This window comes from Protobothrops mucrosquamatus, unplaced genomic scaffold (genome assembly GCF_001527695.2).
Source record: "Protobothrops mucrosquamatus isolate PMUCROS unplaced genomic scaffold, P.Mucros_1.0 scaffold1298, whole genome shotgun sequence".
Taxonomy (NCBI): domain Eukaryota; kingdom Metazoa; phylum Chordata; class Lepidosauria; order Squamata; family Viperidae; genus Protobothrops; species Protobothrops mucrosquamatus.
In genome coordinates this window covers 366,406-379,507 of record NW_015387500.1, presented here as the reverse complement: position 1 = coordinate 379,507, position 13,102 = coordinate 366,406, and the positions used below count along the sequence as shown (strand labels likewise).

The 13,102-nt window shown below is 46.0% G+C and overlaps 1 protein-coding gene across 1 annotated transcript in view; it reads right to left on the bottom strand.

Moving 5' to 3' along the window:
* Positions 1–844: 844 nt before the first annotated feature.
* The window catches only part of CRAMP1 (cramped chromatin regulator homolog 1), a 32,175-nt gene continuing 19,917 nt past the window's right edge, over positions 845–13,102 (bottom strand). The window contains exons 10-20 of the mRNA XM_015821292.2: positions 12,360–12,534; positions 11,020–11,201; positions 10,122–10,196; positions 8,935–9,016; positions 7,771–7,875; positions 6,563–6,741; positions 5,111–5,191; positions 3,815–4,037; positions 3,422–3,586; positions 2,401–2,546; positions 845–1,009 (exon numbers count right to left, since the gene is read on the bottom strand). Coding sequence (XP_015676778.1) covers positions 845–1,009; positions 2,401–2,546; positions 3,422–3,586; positions 3,815–4,037; positions 5,111–5,191; positions 6,563–6,741; positions 7,771–7,875; positions 8,935–9,016; positions 10,122–10,196; positions 11,020–11,201; positions 12,360–12,534 — 1,578 coding nt within the window. The remainder of the gene's footprint in view (positions 1,010–2,400; positions 2,547–3,421; positions 3,587–3,814; positions 4,038–5,110; positions 5,192–6,562; positions 6,742–7,770; positions 7,876–8,934; positions 9,017–10,121; positions 10,197–11,019; positions 11,202–12,359; positions 12,535–13,102) is intronic.

Here is a 13,102-nt window from a genome sequence, read left to right as displayed (position 1 = left end):
CCCAGAAGAGTGTTTCTCAACTTCCAACAAATTTAAGATATGTGGACTTCGATTCCCACAATTCCCCAGCCGGCATGCTAGGAAAAATGGAAGTCCTCGGGCGATAGCTGTCTTTTTTTTTTTAAGCATGGGGAAGAAGGTTAAAAAGAAGCAGGATAGGTCTTGTGTCCTTCCAAGATTTCCTCTGACCCTATCCTAGTTTTTAAACATGGTATTTTTTTTTCCCTCCCTCCCTGTGTCCTGCTGGAATGTTAATGAATATAAAGAAACAATGAAAGAATTCTGTTAAAAGCCTTGTTAAAATTCAGCTGCTCTGTTGCGACAGGAAAGTGTGAGGAATACCAGCTCAACTGACTTGCCAAGACGACCGTGACAGATCAGGAGAGGAAGTTCTAAAAAACAAAAACCAACAACAGAAAACTTAATAAAAACATACCACTATTTACCCCCAACTTTCAGCTTATGTGTGGATACCCCGACAACAGTTTTGGTTTTCTATCTAAGAGTGTAGTTTTCAGGATTTCTTGCTCAGACCTTAAACCCGGAACTCGTCTTGTAAACTTTGTGGCTTTGTCACCAGCTTACACACACACCTCACTTCCTATAATACTGCTCCACAGTGCCTTGTTCCCAGCCTATTGCACTTTCCAGGAACCGTAGAAGGTCGAAGACAAAAAAAAGCTCCTCTCTTCATGTCAGGTATGCTCCCGCCAGGACAACAACAAAAAAACCATAATAATAATAATAATTAAAAAAAAACCCAATCGGCTGCATAGCTATGACGTCATTCCTCCACGGTATGGCCAATTCAACGGCGCCCACCAGCCAGCTGGTGGGGATGCGTTCACTGAGAGAGGTCGCCCATGGGGGGACCGCCACTCCCTCCGTCAAAGAGAATCTCTCGGCGGGGGGGCTCGGGGATCGCGAGCTCCTGGGCGAGGTCGTTGAAACGAGATATGTAATCTATGCTGTTCTCGTTCATCATGCAGGCCAGCTGGGAATCTACCACCTGCAACCAAAGAGAAGGGGAAGAAAAGAGATCGTTGGCTTCCTGGTCTTCTGGCTTTCTCTTTGAGCTCAGCGGAGGTTGGAATACGGTCAAAGGCACGCTGGTTATCAGGATGTGCAGCGTGCAACTTTGCTAGCCAATAGCTGCACGATATTTGCAGGGGGAGGGGGCGGAATGATGGCTAGGGGTGGAGTAGTGATGCAAAATACCACATGTGTGGGCTTTGTTTGTCTATATAGGTCTCCTTCCTTCCTTTGCTAGATTCCTTGCTTCCTTGTTTGTTCCACTTCCTTCCTTCGCTAAATTCTTTGCTTGTTCCACTCCTTCCTTCGCTAGTGTCAAAGCAATAATATCCTATATTATCTTTGCTTGTTCCACTCCTTCCATCCTTCCTTCGCTAGATTCCTTGCTTCCTTGCTTGTTCCATTCCTTCCTTCCTTCGCTAGATTCCTTGTTTGTTCCACTCCTTCCTTCCTTCCTTCCTTCCTTGTTCCACTCCTTCCTTCCTTTGCTAGATTCCTTGCTTGTTCCACTCCTTTCTTCCTTCCTTCCTTGCTTCCTTCACTAGATTCCTTGTTTGTTCCACTCCTTCCTTCCTTCATTAGATTCCTTGCTTGTTCCACTCCTTCCTTCCTTCGCTAGATTCATTGCTTCCTTGTTTGTTCCACTCCTTCCTTCCTTCCTTCCTTCCTTCCTTCCTTCCTTATTAGATTCCTTGCTTGTTCCACTCCTTCCTTCCTTCTCTAGATTCCTTGCTTGTTCCACTCCTTCCTTCTTTTGCTATATTCCTTGCTTCCTTGTTTTTTCCACTCCTTCCTTCGCTAGATTCCTTGCTTGTTCCACTCTTTCCTTCCTTGCTTCCTTCGCTAGATTCATTGCTTCCTTGTTTGTTCCACTCCTTCCTTCCTTCCTATTAGATTCATTGCTTCCTTGTTTGTTCCACTCCTTCCTTCCTTCTCTAGATTCCTTGCTTGTTCCACTCCTTCCTTTTTTCGCTATATTCCTTGCTTCCTTGTTTTTTCCACTCCTTCCTTCCTTTGCTAGATTCCTTGCTTTCTTGTTTGTTCCACTCCTTCCTTCCTTCCTTTGCTAGATTCCTTGCTTCCTTGTTTGTTCCACTCCTTCCTTCCTTCCTTCCTTCCTTCCTTCCTTCCTTCCTTCCTTCCTTCCTTCCTTCCTTCCTTCCTTCCTTCTCAAGAGAGACTGGACTAAGAGAGACTGACCCAAAGTCAACCAGCCAGCTTGTCTGCCAAAGCCAGCCCTGAAACTCAGGATCTCCTTCCTTCTAGGCCAGCACCTTCACTGGCATCCCAAACTCTCTCTCTCTCTCTCTGTGCCATCACCCCAGCCCAAAGCTCTGCACCCTATCTCCGAGAAAAAGCATATTGTACCTCAGCGACATCAGCCATGGACCGAGAGACAAAAGAATCCCGTGAATTCCCATCCAGCAGGCTGGGTCCCAGCAAGGAGCTGCTGCTTGGATTGCCCACTGAGGTGGGCAGCATTTTCCGGCCCTTTTCCGGAGAAAGGAAACTGGCTGTAAAACAGAGGTAGGAAGAGGTCAAGACGGCGATCTCAGTCCAAGGTAGAAAAGTCCAATGATGTCCTCAGAAAAAAAGCCCACTCTTTGGGCAAGAGGTGGCACTTAACCGATGCCCGTTACAACAGGTTGTTTTCCCAACTGGGACCAGAGCACTACAGGTGGTCTTGACTTAATAACCGTTCACTTAGCAACCGTTCAAAAGTTATAACGGCACTGAAAAAAGAGACCTGCAGTCCTCAGACCTATGACTGTTGCAGCGTTCCCCATGCTCACATGATCAAAATTCGGGCACTTGAATTTACAGGCATGTATTTACAGGCATGTAGTTACAAGGGTTGCAGCATCCTTGGGAGGGGGTCACGTGATTGCCATCTACGACCTTCCTAGCTGACCTCTGACAAGCAAAGTCACTGGGGGGGGGAAGCTGGATTCGTTGCACAATGGCGCAATTCGCTTAACCGCTGCAACAATGCGCCGAGCAATGGTGACAAAAACGGTTGTTAAAAATTTGCCGGGATTCACATTAACAACCGCCTTTGCTTAGCAACAGAAATTCTGGTCCCGATTGTGGGAGCTATTTGTCATGGAAAAAATTGATATTTTTCGTGGACCAAGGAAAAGAAGCAGACCAGATGGGATAAGGGTGGAATAAATGTTGCTGATTAAGTGGGCTGTAGCTATGCTCGGATTTTTAAAGGGCGTACGGTTAGGTCTCCTGCTTGCTCAATGTACATCTCTCAGTTGGGTTTTGACAACGGAGAGGTTATGGGACAAAAGAATGAGGTAAACCTGGTCATATCACACACACACACACACACACACACACACACACACACCGGGCCGTTAAGAGCCTTTTTGGCTGCACTCACAAAATAAGCTGCTGAGGGAAGAGTCGGTGGAGTCATTGGGATACCACTGTGGATCGTGGCTGGGCGAGGCGATCCAGCTTTGCTGGGGGCTGCAGGATGGGGACGGAAGACTTTTGGAATTATCGCTGCCGTTCAGCTTGGCTGGGGACAGGGAAACACTCTCACCTGTAAATGGAAAATGTTACTGCAGTATGTAAAATATGCAGCCGTCCTTTTTTTGGGGGGGAAAATCACAAGCTCCCCACTCTTGTTTTCAAGAAACACTCACCCATTTGAGCATTATCAAGGTCAAACAAAAACAGAACCCATTGATGAGTCAGACCTATGGCAATCTTTTGAACAGCAACCTTTGACATCTATCTCACTCACTCACTCCTCTTCTTTCTCCCTTACCGTATTGGCCTGAGCTAATTGCTATTTCGATGATGGAGTCACTGATTTGAGTAGCCGGTTCTCCCTGAGACAAAACATCCTCGGGGGGTCCAGGAAGTGATATGTCCAGGAGAGCGGAGACGTTGGGAGGAGACAGGTGGGTACTGGACGTCTCAGAAGAGGGAGCAAGGCCATTCCTCAGCGACGTTTTAGGCAGCTCCGGCAGAGAAAGGACCGGTGTTCCCTGGGGTGGCAAGCAAACGGTAATCGTAAACAACCGTAACGTCAACAACATGTCCTTTTCTAAAGCTGTTACGCCCGTGCAGAAGACCAGGAACCTTGTCAGGGTGTTGCAACCCTACTTCCGTGCTTGAATACACAAAGCTTCCTTACATTAGATGCAACCAGTCTTTCCATCTATAGTTCAGTATCGTCTCAATCGGTGATTGAAAGTTTTGCTTACAGTCTCCCATCTCTGTTCTTCCTTTCAGCTCCCGAGAAATTGATGATTTTTCCTTTTACAGATGGCATATAACCAAGCTGACAGCTTTCCCTAACGGTGGGATCTGGAGAACAGTTATCTAGCAAGGTTGAAATCGGATTCCCCCAAGATTCCAGCTCACTGCTATGCTCATACAAATGTCTTGTTTAATGTATGTTATCCAATGAAACAATTTATTTCAATAGACTCCCAACAGAATTATTGCTGATAATTCAGGGCAACGAAGCCCACAAATCTGAAAGGGATCCCTGTGAGATGCTGGACTATTCAGCGACAGAAGATAAACACGAGTGCCTTTCAGATTTATGGACTTCACTGATCTGCTGGATGGGAAATTCTACAACCCTGGTCCACATTCTGGGAAGTTGCAAACATTGCAAAAACAATAGCCTAGACTACAGGATACCAGCAATTTCACAAGATGATATTTTTTCCCCCACTTTGTTTGCACTTCACCACTGTCTGAGCCTCACGTTTTGATCTAGCAAGATTTATTCTTGCTTCTCTATAACTATGAGTGTTATCAGTGTTTACTGGAACTAGCATGTGCCATGTGTTCATAGATTTTTTTTTGGGGGGCGGAGTTCAAGTATCTAATAACAGACTTTAAAAGTTCACACAACATTCAGACGAGTGCCTTGCCAATCTTCTTTATTTAGGGATGAAAGAGTTTCCAAAATGACTATTCTAAAACGACTATGTCTAAAACTAGGCTGCAAGTACTGGTTATGCACACAGCCTCCTTAATCAGAACTACAGCGTCGGTGTCTATTAAGTTCTGAAGTGTACGTAGTTATTAATTAAATATACTTTACCTGGAAGCCATCAGGAATGGCTTCTTGCTCAGACTGGGATGGTAGACCAAGGAAAGGAACCCGACATTCATGGCTTGAACCCTGGAATCAAGAAAGACTGCCTGAGCCACACGGCTGGAAGAGAGACGCTGAAATTATGGAACATTAATGCTTTATTAACACGCCTGCCTTGCTACTGCCAAGGAATTTCCGAAGAAAAGAAGTGAAATAAATCTAACCAATAAATAGTGAAAAAAGAAAAGAAAAAGGGAAGATACAGAACAGAAATTCAGGGAAAACAAACTAGCATCTCCATTATCTATCGTGGCTAGCTGGCCTGGGAGCCCTTCTCCTGTTACAGAGGACAGGAACGACTATCCTGCCAGGTAGAACAACAGAACCATTTAATATCTGAGATAGTTGATGAGGTGTCAGTCTGGACTGGGGTGGAGAGGCCATTTCGGGAAAGCTGGAGTTGTAAAGGCAGGGTAAGACTTTTAAGGGTGTTTGGCTGTCTGGAGGAGTCTAGTGCAGGGGTAGGCAACCTTGGCTCTTTTATGACTCGTGGACTTCAACTCCCAGAATTCCTGAGCCAGCCATGCTGAGGGGAAAGGGAGAGGTTTCCAAGCTGAGCCATGCTGGCTCAGGAATTCTGGGAGTTGAAGTCCGCGAGTCATAAAAGAGCCAAGGTTGCCTACCCCTGGTCTAGTGGGATGGAATATAGAGGGCTGGATTTCCAGGAGGGAGGGGGTGCATTCCAGAGGAATAAGAGGCAACTCAGCCCAGATATCCTATGTGAGAGAAAGAGAGTGAAGACAGCCCCTCCTCATTAGTTCCCAGAATATATGCTTCGGGCAGGTAGTAGTCTGCTTCGGCTTGGCAAGATTCTGTTGATAAGTCCACAACAATAAAAAAAATCTGGTTGTAAGAATCACGACGTGTCTTTCTTGGTTTTTGAAGCCTAGCATCTAATTGGTGCACGTTGTGCCCAAAGCAACATCCCATTAGAACGGGTGGGCACCTATGGGCAACTTTACATCCTGTGGACTTCAACTCCCACAATTCCTGAGCCAGCAAGAAATGGCAAGAATGGCCGGCTCAGGAATTCTGGGAACTGAAGTCCACAAGTCGTAATGTTGCCACAGCTGCCTAACCCTGTAATAGAATGAGCTGGAGAAAGGAGGAAGAAGAAGAAGAAGAAGAAGAAGAAGAAGAAGAAGAAGAAGAAGAAGAAGAAGGAGAAGGAGAAAAAGAAGAGAGGAGAGAGGAGGAGGAGAAGGAGGAAGAGGAGGAGAAAAGAAGGAGGAGAAGGAGAAGAAGAGGAGGAGGAGGAGAAGGGGAGGAGGAGGAGGGGAGGAAGAGGAGGGGAGGAAGAGGAGAAGAAGAAGAGGAGGAGGAGGAGGGGAGGAGGAGGAGGAGGAGGAGAAGAAGAAGGAGGAGGAGGAGGAGATTATAGTAAAGCTGAAAACTGACCGCCACTGTTGCTACAGAGCCTCCATTCTGATGTGCCACTGTGGAATCTTGACCTCCAACCACGGTGGATACTGCCTCTGGTGAGAGCGGGGAAACGTTTGGCAAGCCTTCGGTCCCCAGAAGCGGCAAAGGACTGCCAGGGATAATACCGGCTGATTTAGCCGCCAAATCAATCGCACCTTTGGACAAATAACAGCAAACATAAGGAAGGGCATTTTCCTGAAGGCAGAACTCTTAAAACCTGAGGTTCTTGCAAGCTTACATCTGCCACCAGCAGGAAAACACTTTATTTTAATAGCACCTTCTTGTATTTACACATTTCATCGATTCAGTATAGGCAGTCCTCGTTTAACTAAGAGCGGCAACTCAATCATTAAAGAGGTCACTAAGGGAAACCATGACTGTTGTGCTTATGATCTTATCTCGGCTTTCCTTTGCTTATAGACCTGTGAAGGATGTAAATGCGAGGACCGGTCGCAAAGTCGCTTTTTCACCATCACGGTAATTCAAACAGTCGCTATATGAAACAATCACTAAATAAAGATTACCTCTATCTCAAAAGCTAAGATTTTTTTTCCCATTGCTTCATTATCTCAACCGTACTTAAAACCTTTATCTCCATTGTCCTGCTATCACCTGAATTATTAACTAGTTCAGGGGTCTTCCAACTTGGCCCTTTTATGACTCGTGGACTTCAACTCCCAGAATTCCTCAGCCAGGCATGCCAGGCACGCCTGGCTGAGGAATTCTGGGAGTTGAAGCCCACGAGTCATAAAAGGGCCAAGTTGGAAGACCCCTGAACTAGGCTAATAGGATCTTTGTCAAAAGGATTTAGAGACCCGGGCAAACATAACGAGCACTTTAAAAACTAATCACGGGTGGAAGATAAAAACAGTTACTTCAGAACTACTAAGATCTGGGATAAGGCAGGCTCCATGCGCTACGAATTCTTTGGCGATGTCCACTTCTCTCTCTGAATTCATGGAGACCTAACCCTAAGTGGATTTTCCCACCCTGCTTGCTTCCCCCCCATGGGATTTTTCCATGTATTTTACCGGGACGCTTAGCTAAGGTAGACCTGAAAAGTCAGCGCCCTCCTAAGCATACTGATGCACTACGAATTTGTTGGCGATGTCCACTTCGCTCTCCGAATTCATGGAGACCTAACCTTACCTGTGCCTGGACTTTCTTTGGAAAAGAAGACTTACTAGACAGACGACTGGTGGCTTGAACTGGAAGGATCTTGGGAACAATGGGACGTGACACGGCAGCTTTCGTCAGCGAAGACTGGATTGGCCGGAAAGATCCCCTTCCTGAAGAAGAAACAATCAAAAACAGCAGGAATGTTTCAAAGCACACCAAATTTCCTTTTTTTTTTTAAAGTCACTTGGGAGTTATATCCCACTTGGCACCCAGTTCTGAGTCTTTCTCACAGGAAGAAAACGGAAGAGAAAAGCTTTAGATACTCCCAGTAGAATTAATGGGTAGCATAGGGCTGTGGCAAACATAGAATAATAGTGTTGGGAGGGACCTTGGAGGTCTTCTAGTCCAACCTCCTGCTCAAGCAGGAAACCCTTGAGCATCTATTGACTGTGCTGAAAATCTTTTCTCGGCTCTCACTAGTTCAGATGCTTGGCCACTGACTCGTATTTATGACGGCTGCAATGTCCCAGACCAGGGGTAGGCAACCTTGGCTCTTTTATGACTCGTGGACTTCAACTCCCAGAATTCCTGAGCCAGCCCTGCTGAGAGGAAAGGGAGAGGTTTCCAAGCTGAGCCATGCTGGCTCAGGAATTCTGGGAGTTGAAGTCCACAAGTCATGAGGGGGCCATAGTTCCCCCATGCTGGCTCAGGAATTCTGGGAGTTGAAGTCCACGCGTCATAAAAGAGCCACGGTTGCCTACCCCTGCACTAGGGGTTATCGTGGCAGTTTAGTAGGATGCCAGGACCCCCAGATTTCTCAGAGGCATGCTCCCCCATCAATGTCCGTAGGATTCTACCCAAAGGCTCGTGTTTTACCTCCTTGGAGGATGTCACATAAACCAGAGGTCCTCAATCTTGGCAACTTTAAGACTTAGGGACTTCAACTCCCAGAATTCCTCAGCCATCCCTGTGTGGCTGAGGAATTCTAGGAGTTGAAGTCCACAAGTCTTAAAGTTACCAAGGTTGGAGACCTCTGACATAAACCATCAAAATAAAGGCTTGCTGTTGGAAAAGCAGCTAGTGAGAATTGTTAAGTGCTCCGTGACGAGTCCACAGACAGAAAGGGCCACAATTCTTAATCCCCTCCAGTCAAAGAACAGGAGATAGGAGCCTTCCCCAGCTCAGTCTAAATATATTGCTCAGATTATACACAGCGCCGAGAGGCTCACCTGTTACGGAGGAGTTAGATAAGATGGAAAAGGAGCAAACATGCTGCGAAGGGCTTTCAGATGGTCTAGGAAGCAGGGTCCTCTGCAAGAAGAAAGCAAGAGAACTTAAAAAAACAAACAAACAGAGTAGTATTTATATTGTATCCCTGGTCCATGTTTAATCATCATACGGACAATCTCCAAATACATTCTCCGTAACAATACAGGCAGGCCTCAACTTACAGCCATTTCCTTAGTGAACGCTCAATGTTACAATGGCACTAAAAAAAAGGGGGGGGGGACTTATGACCAGGTTTCACACTTATGTCCACTGCGGCATCCCTATGGTCATGTGACAGGACAGTTGCACCGTGCCAGGGTCACGTGATCACCATTGGGAACCTTCCCAGCCGGTTTCTGACAAGCAAAGTCAATGGAGGGGAAGCCAGAATCTTTTAACAACCGTGTCACTAACTTAATCACTGCCGTGACTCGCTTTACGGCTGTGGCAAAAAAAGGCCGTAAAATGTGGGCAAAACCCACCTAACAACTGCCTTACTTAACGACGGAAATGTTGGGCTCAATTTTAAGGACTACCTGTATAGTTATGAACACCTGGACCTTTTGCTAATAACTGATTGCATTCAGTTAATTTAAGGGTTGGAGAAGTTTGATTTGATGTGTAGAGTTATATTCTTCTAGGTTTTATGTGTTGAAGGCCATATGCTGGCAATAAACAGGAACTAAGACCTGTACAAAAATTACTCTTTCTCCTATTCCTTCTCCTCCCAGGAAGGTCAGATCATCTGGCCCAAAACTGTCCATCTGTTTAACAGAGCGTGGTAAAAAACCAAAGATCCCTCTTAGGATACAATTTGAGAATCGAATTTCTGCACCTTAAAAAGAATTCTAAATGTGTATTCAAGTCTGATCCATTCCACCTTACAAAGAGATGCACCTTTGGCTGCTTTTTCGTAGCCTAAAACTGAAATGATATGCAATCTGCTTCTCCCTCATGCTGACAGGCCTTGTTAACTGCTCAAGAGAAAGCAGAGAACCAGGAAGCAGGAAGAACCAATTACCTCTGTCCAAATGGATGGGGAGAAACAATAACCCTCCCCAAAGTAACAATAACCCCTCAAATATGCCAAATGAATCCATTTGTCAATCGAGTGACGAATGTATTTCAATTAGCGGTTCTCTCTTACCTGCACAACTAGCGGCTTCCGTAGGTGTCTGCTGCGTAGTTTTCTTGGCTTTGGCAAGAAAAAATCTGATTGCATCTAAAGAGAAACAGTAGTTCGTGATACAGCATTCTGATATTCTTAATACAGGGGCTCTTCAAACCTGGCCCTTTTATGACTTGTGGACTTCAACTCCCAGAATTCCTCAGCCAGGCACGCGTGCCTGGCTGAGGAATTCTGGGAGTTGAAGTCCACAAGTCATAAAAGGGCCAACTTTGAAGAGCCCTGAACTAGGTTAATAGGATCTTTTTCAGAGCCCTGATTTAGTGTCTCTTGTGGCAAAGACTCTAAGGCTCCACATAATTTATATAAGGGAATATGAAACATGTCCACTTAATTTGGTAGCAGAGACAGCAGAGTAATAGTCGGCTGCAAGACAACCAGAATCAGAAATTTGGAAAAAGTGGCAGGCTCTTCCCACCTGAACGTAGAAAGTAGCCCTCAGGCAGATGGGCGGCAAACACATTTAATAAACAAACCAACAAACTTGATTTCAGATTGTTCGGTTCTGCCTGGAACGTGAGAGGAAGGACTTTAAAATATGTTTTGATAATGGAGAAAGCAGGAAAGCAACAGTAGAGGAAGAAGCAGGCAATTTGATTCCCTACTGGCTGAAATTCCGCCTTCATTCTTTTCTAAACTTTGGGTAACCCGAGATTTTTTTTTTTCCATCGCATTCCCAACAACACAGCTGCAACCCAGAGCATATAAATAATACAAAATGCCACGAAATCTTAACAGCGTGACCAAGAGTGGCACCTGGAACTGAGAGTTGCTTAACGTTACCACTACAAAGAAGGCTGGGTTGGGTTTTTTTCTCTTAACGTTCCATTTACACATTTTAAAAGCCGCAGAGACTCACGCTGATGGTGTCCAAGCGCTGGCGGAAGCTCAGGTCTGCTTCTTTGTTTTGTAAGAAAAGCTTCCCGTGCCTGCTGTTTGGCGGGAGGGTTGTGGGAATGGCGAAGAGGCCGCCGTCTGCATCAGGGTTGCTGGAATTTGAAGAACTAGCCACCAAGAGGGGTTTAGAAGGATTTCGGAAACCTGGCAGGAAAGGATAATGACACAAGTATTGATTGACAGAGAAGGGCAGGCCGAGAGGACTTCTGTCAGAGCGTGCAGAGTCTCAATTGTGCTGAGATAACCCAGGAGTAAATACAGTAAACAGTGGTCTATATTAAATGGTGGTTTATCTTACACTATCTACAATATCATACACCAGGAACGATGTACACACATGTGGTAATTCAGCAAGATCCAACAACACAGCAGTTACAGCAGTAAATGGGTGAGAGAGACACTTCAGCAAAAGCCTTCCCTTTTATACTCAGGCTCTTAAAGAGACACAGACACTGCTGAGTCATTCCGATCATGGCATCACCCACCTTACATTACATCAGCTGGTTAGCCTTTAAATCATGATCCTGACAACTTCTATTAGGAAAAGCCTTGGAAGTGCTTCCATGAACCTGTATGGATCTGCAGGAAGGTGTGCATTGCATCACAAGAAAAAAGGGAAAAGAATCACGAGCGCAACCTTCCTAGGACACTGTTTCTCAAACCTTGGCAAGTTGAAGATGTGTGGACTTCAACTCCCAGAATTCTCCAGCCAGCCATGCTGGCTGGAGAACGCTGGAAGTTGAAGTCCACACATCTTCAACTTGCCACAGTCGAGAAACACTGCTCTAGGAGACCCCCAAAAGTGCTTTTCCAAGGTGGATTTTCTTGGTTTTTTTTTTCCTTTGAAAGCGTTTCGTTTCTCATCCCAACAAAGCTTCTTCAGTACTGGTCTCGGAGACTGACAAATCCGTAGCTCTGTACAAGCTGTCCAATGCCAAACGACCGAACAATATTCTCAAACTCGAACTTGGAAACGGCTCTTGGACCATCTTGCCCAACTGAGTAATGAATTCGGGAAATCCCCAAATCTGGAGACTTCCTAGGACAGGGGTAGGCAACCTTGGCTCTTTTATGACTCGTGGACTTCAACTCCCAGAATTCCTGAGCCAGCATGGCTCAGCTTGGAAACCTCTCCCTTTCCCCTCAGCATGGCTGGCTCAGGAATTCTGGGAGGTGAAGTCCACCAGTCATAAAAGAGCCACGGTTGCCTACCCCTGACCTAGGCACAGGATTTAGAGGGGAGGGGCATGTCTATGTGGACCCTGCACAGGGTGGACAGGTTTTTCTATATGACTGACTCACCTGAGGAGTTGGAAGTGGCATTGGGGGGAAAGGTCTTCTTGTGAAGCGCAGTCTGGTTGCGAGCACAGCCTGGGCTCCTGGTGCTAATGGCAATCACCTTCCCGGGAGGGGTCAAAGCATGTTCCTCTTGAATGGGCTTGATAGGGGATGTCGCAACGGAATTCATTTCGGGGATCTGGAAAGGAAGCAGTGAAGTCTCAATTGCAGGATGCTTCAAATCATCATCATCATCATCTAATGCAGAGGTCCCCAACCTTTTGGGCACCAGGGACCGGTTACGTAGAGAGAGGTTTTTCTACGGACCGGAAGGTGCGTCGTTTTGTGTGCTGCCTGCATCTCACGGATGGGGCTTTGCTTGTCTGTGCGGACCGGATGCTGGCATGCCGCGGCCCGGTACCGGTCCACAGACCGGGGGTTGGGGACCCCTGATCTAATGTTAAAGAACAGATATTCCAAAGAACATTCAGAGCTACAGAAGAACATTCAGAACATCCAAATTACATTCAGAACAGCATATAAGCATATAAAAACATTATAAGTGATGCTTGAGCAGGATCCGCAAGATTGGCTAGAACACCACACATCCTCTACACGACCTGTTTTCCTTGTTACCCTCTGGGTAACAACATCCAGATGCAGTCACAGTTTTGTTCCATACAGTATTAACCTTGTGAACTCTCAAGCTTCCTCTTTCTCTTAATATTTAGAAGGCCAGATCCTGAAGTTGAAACTCAAGTACTTTG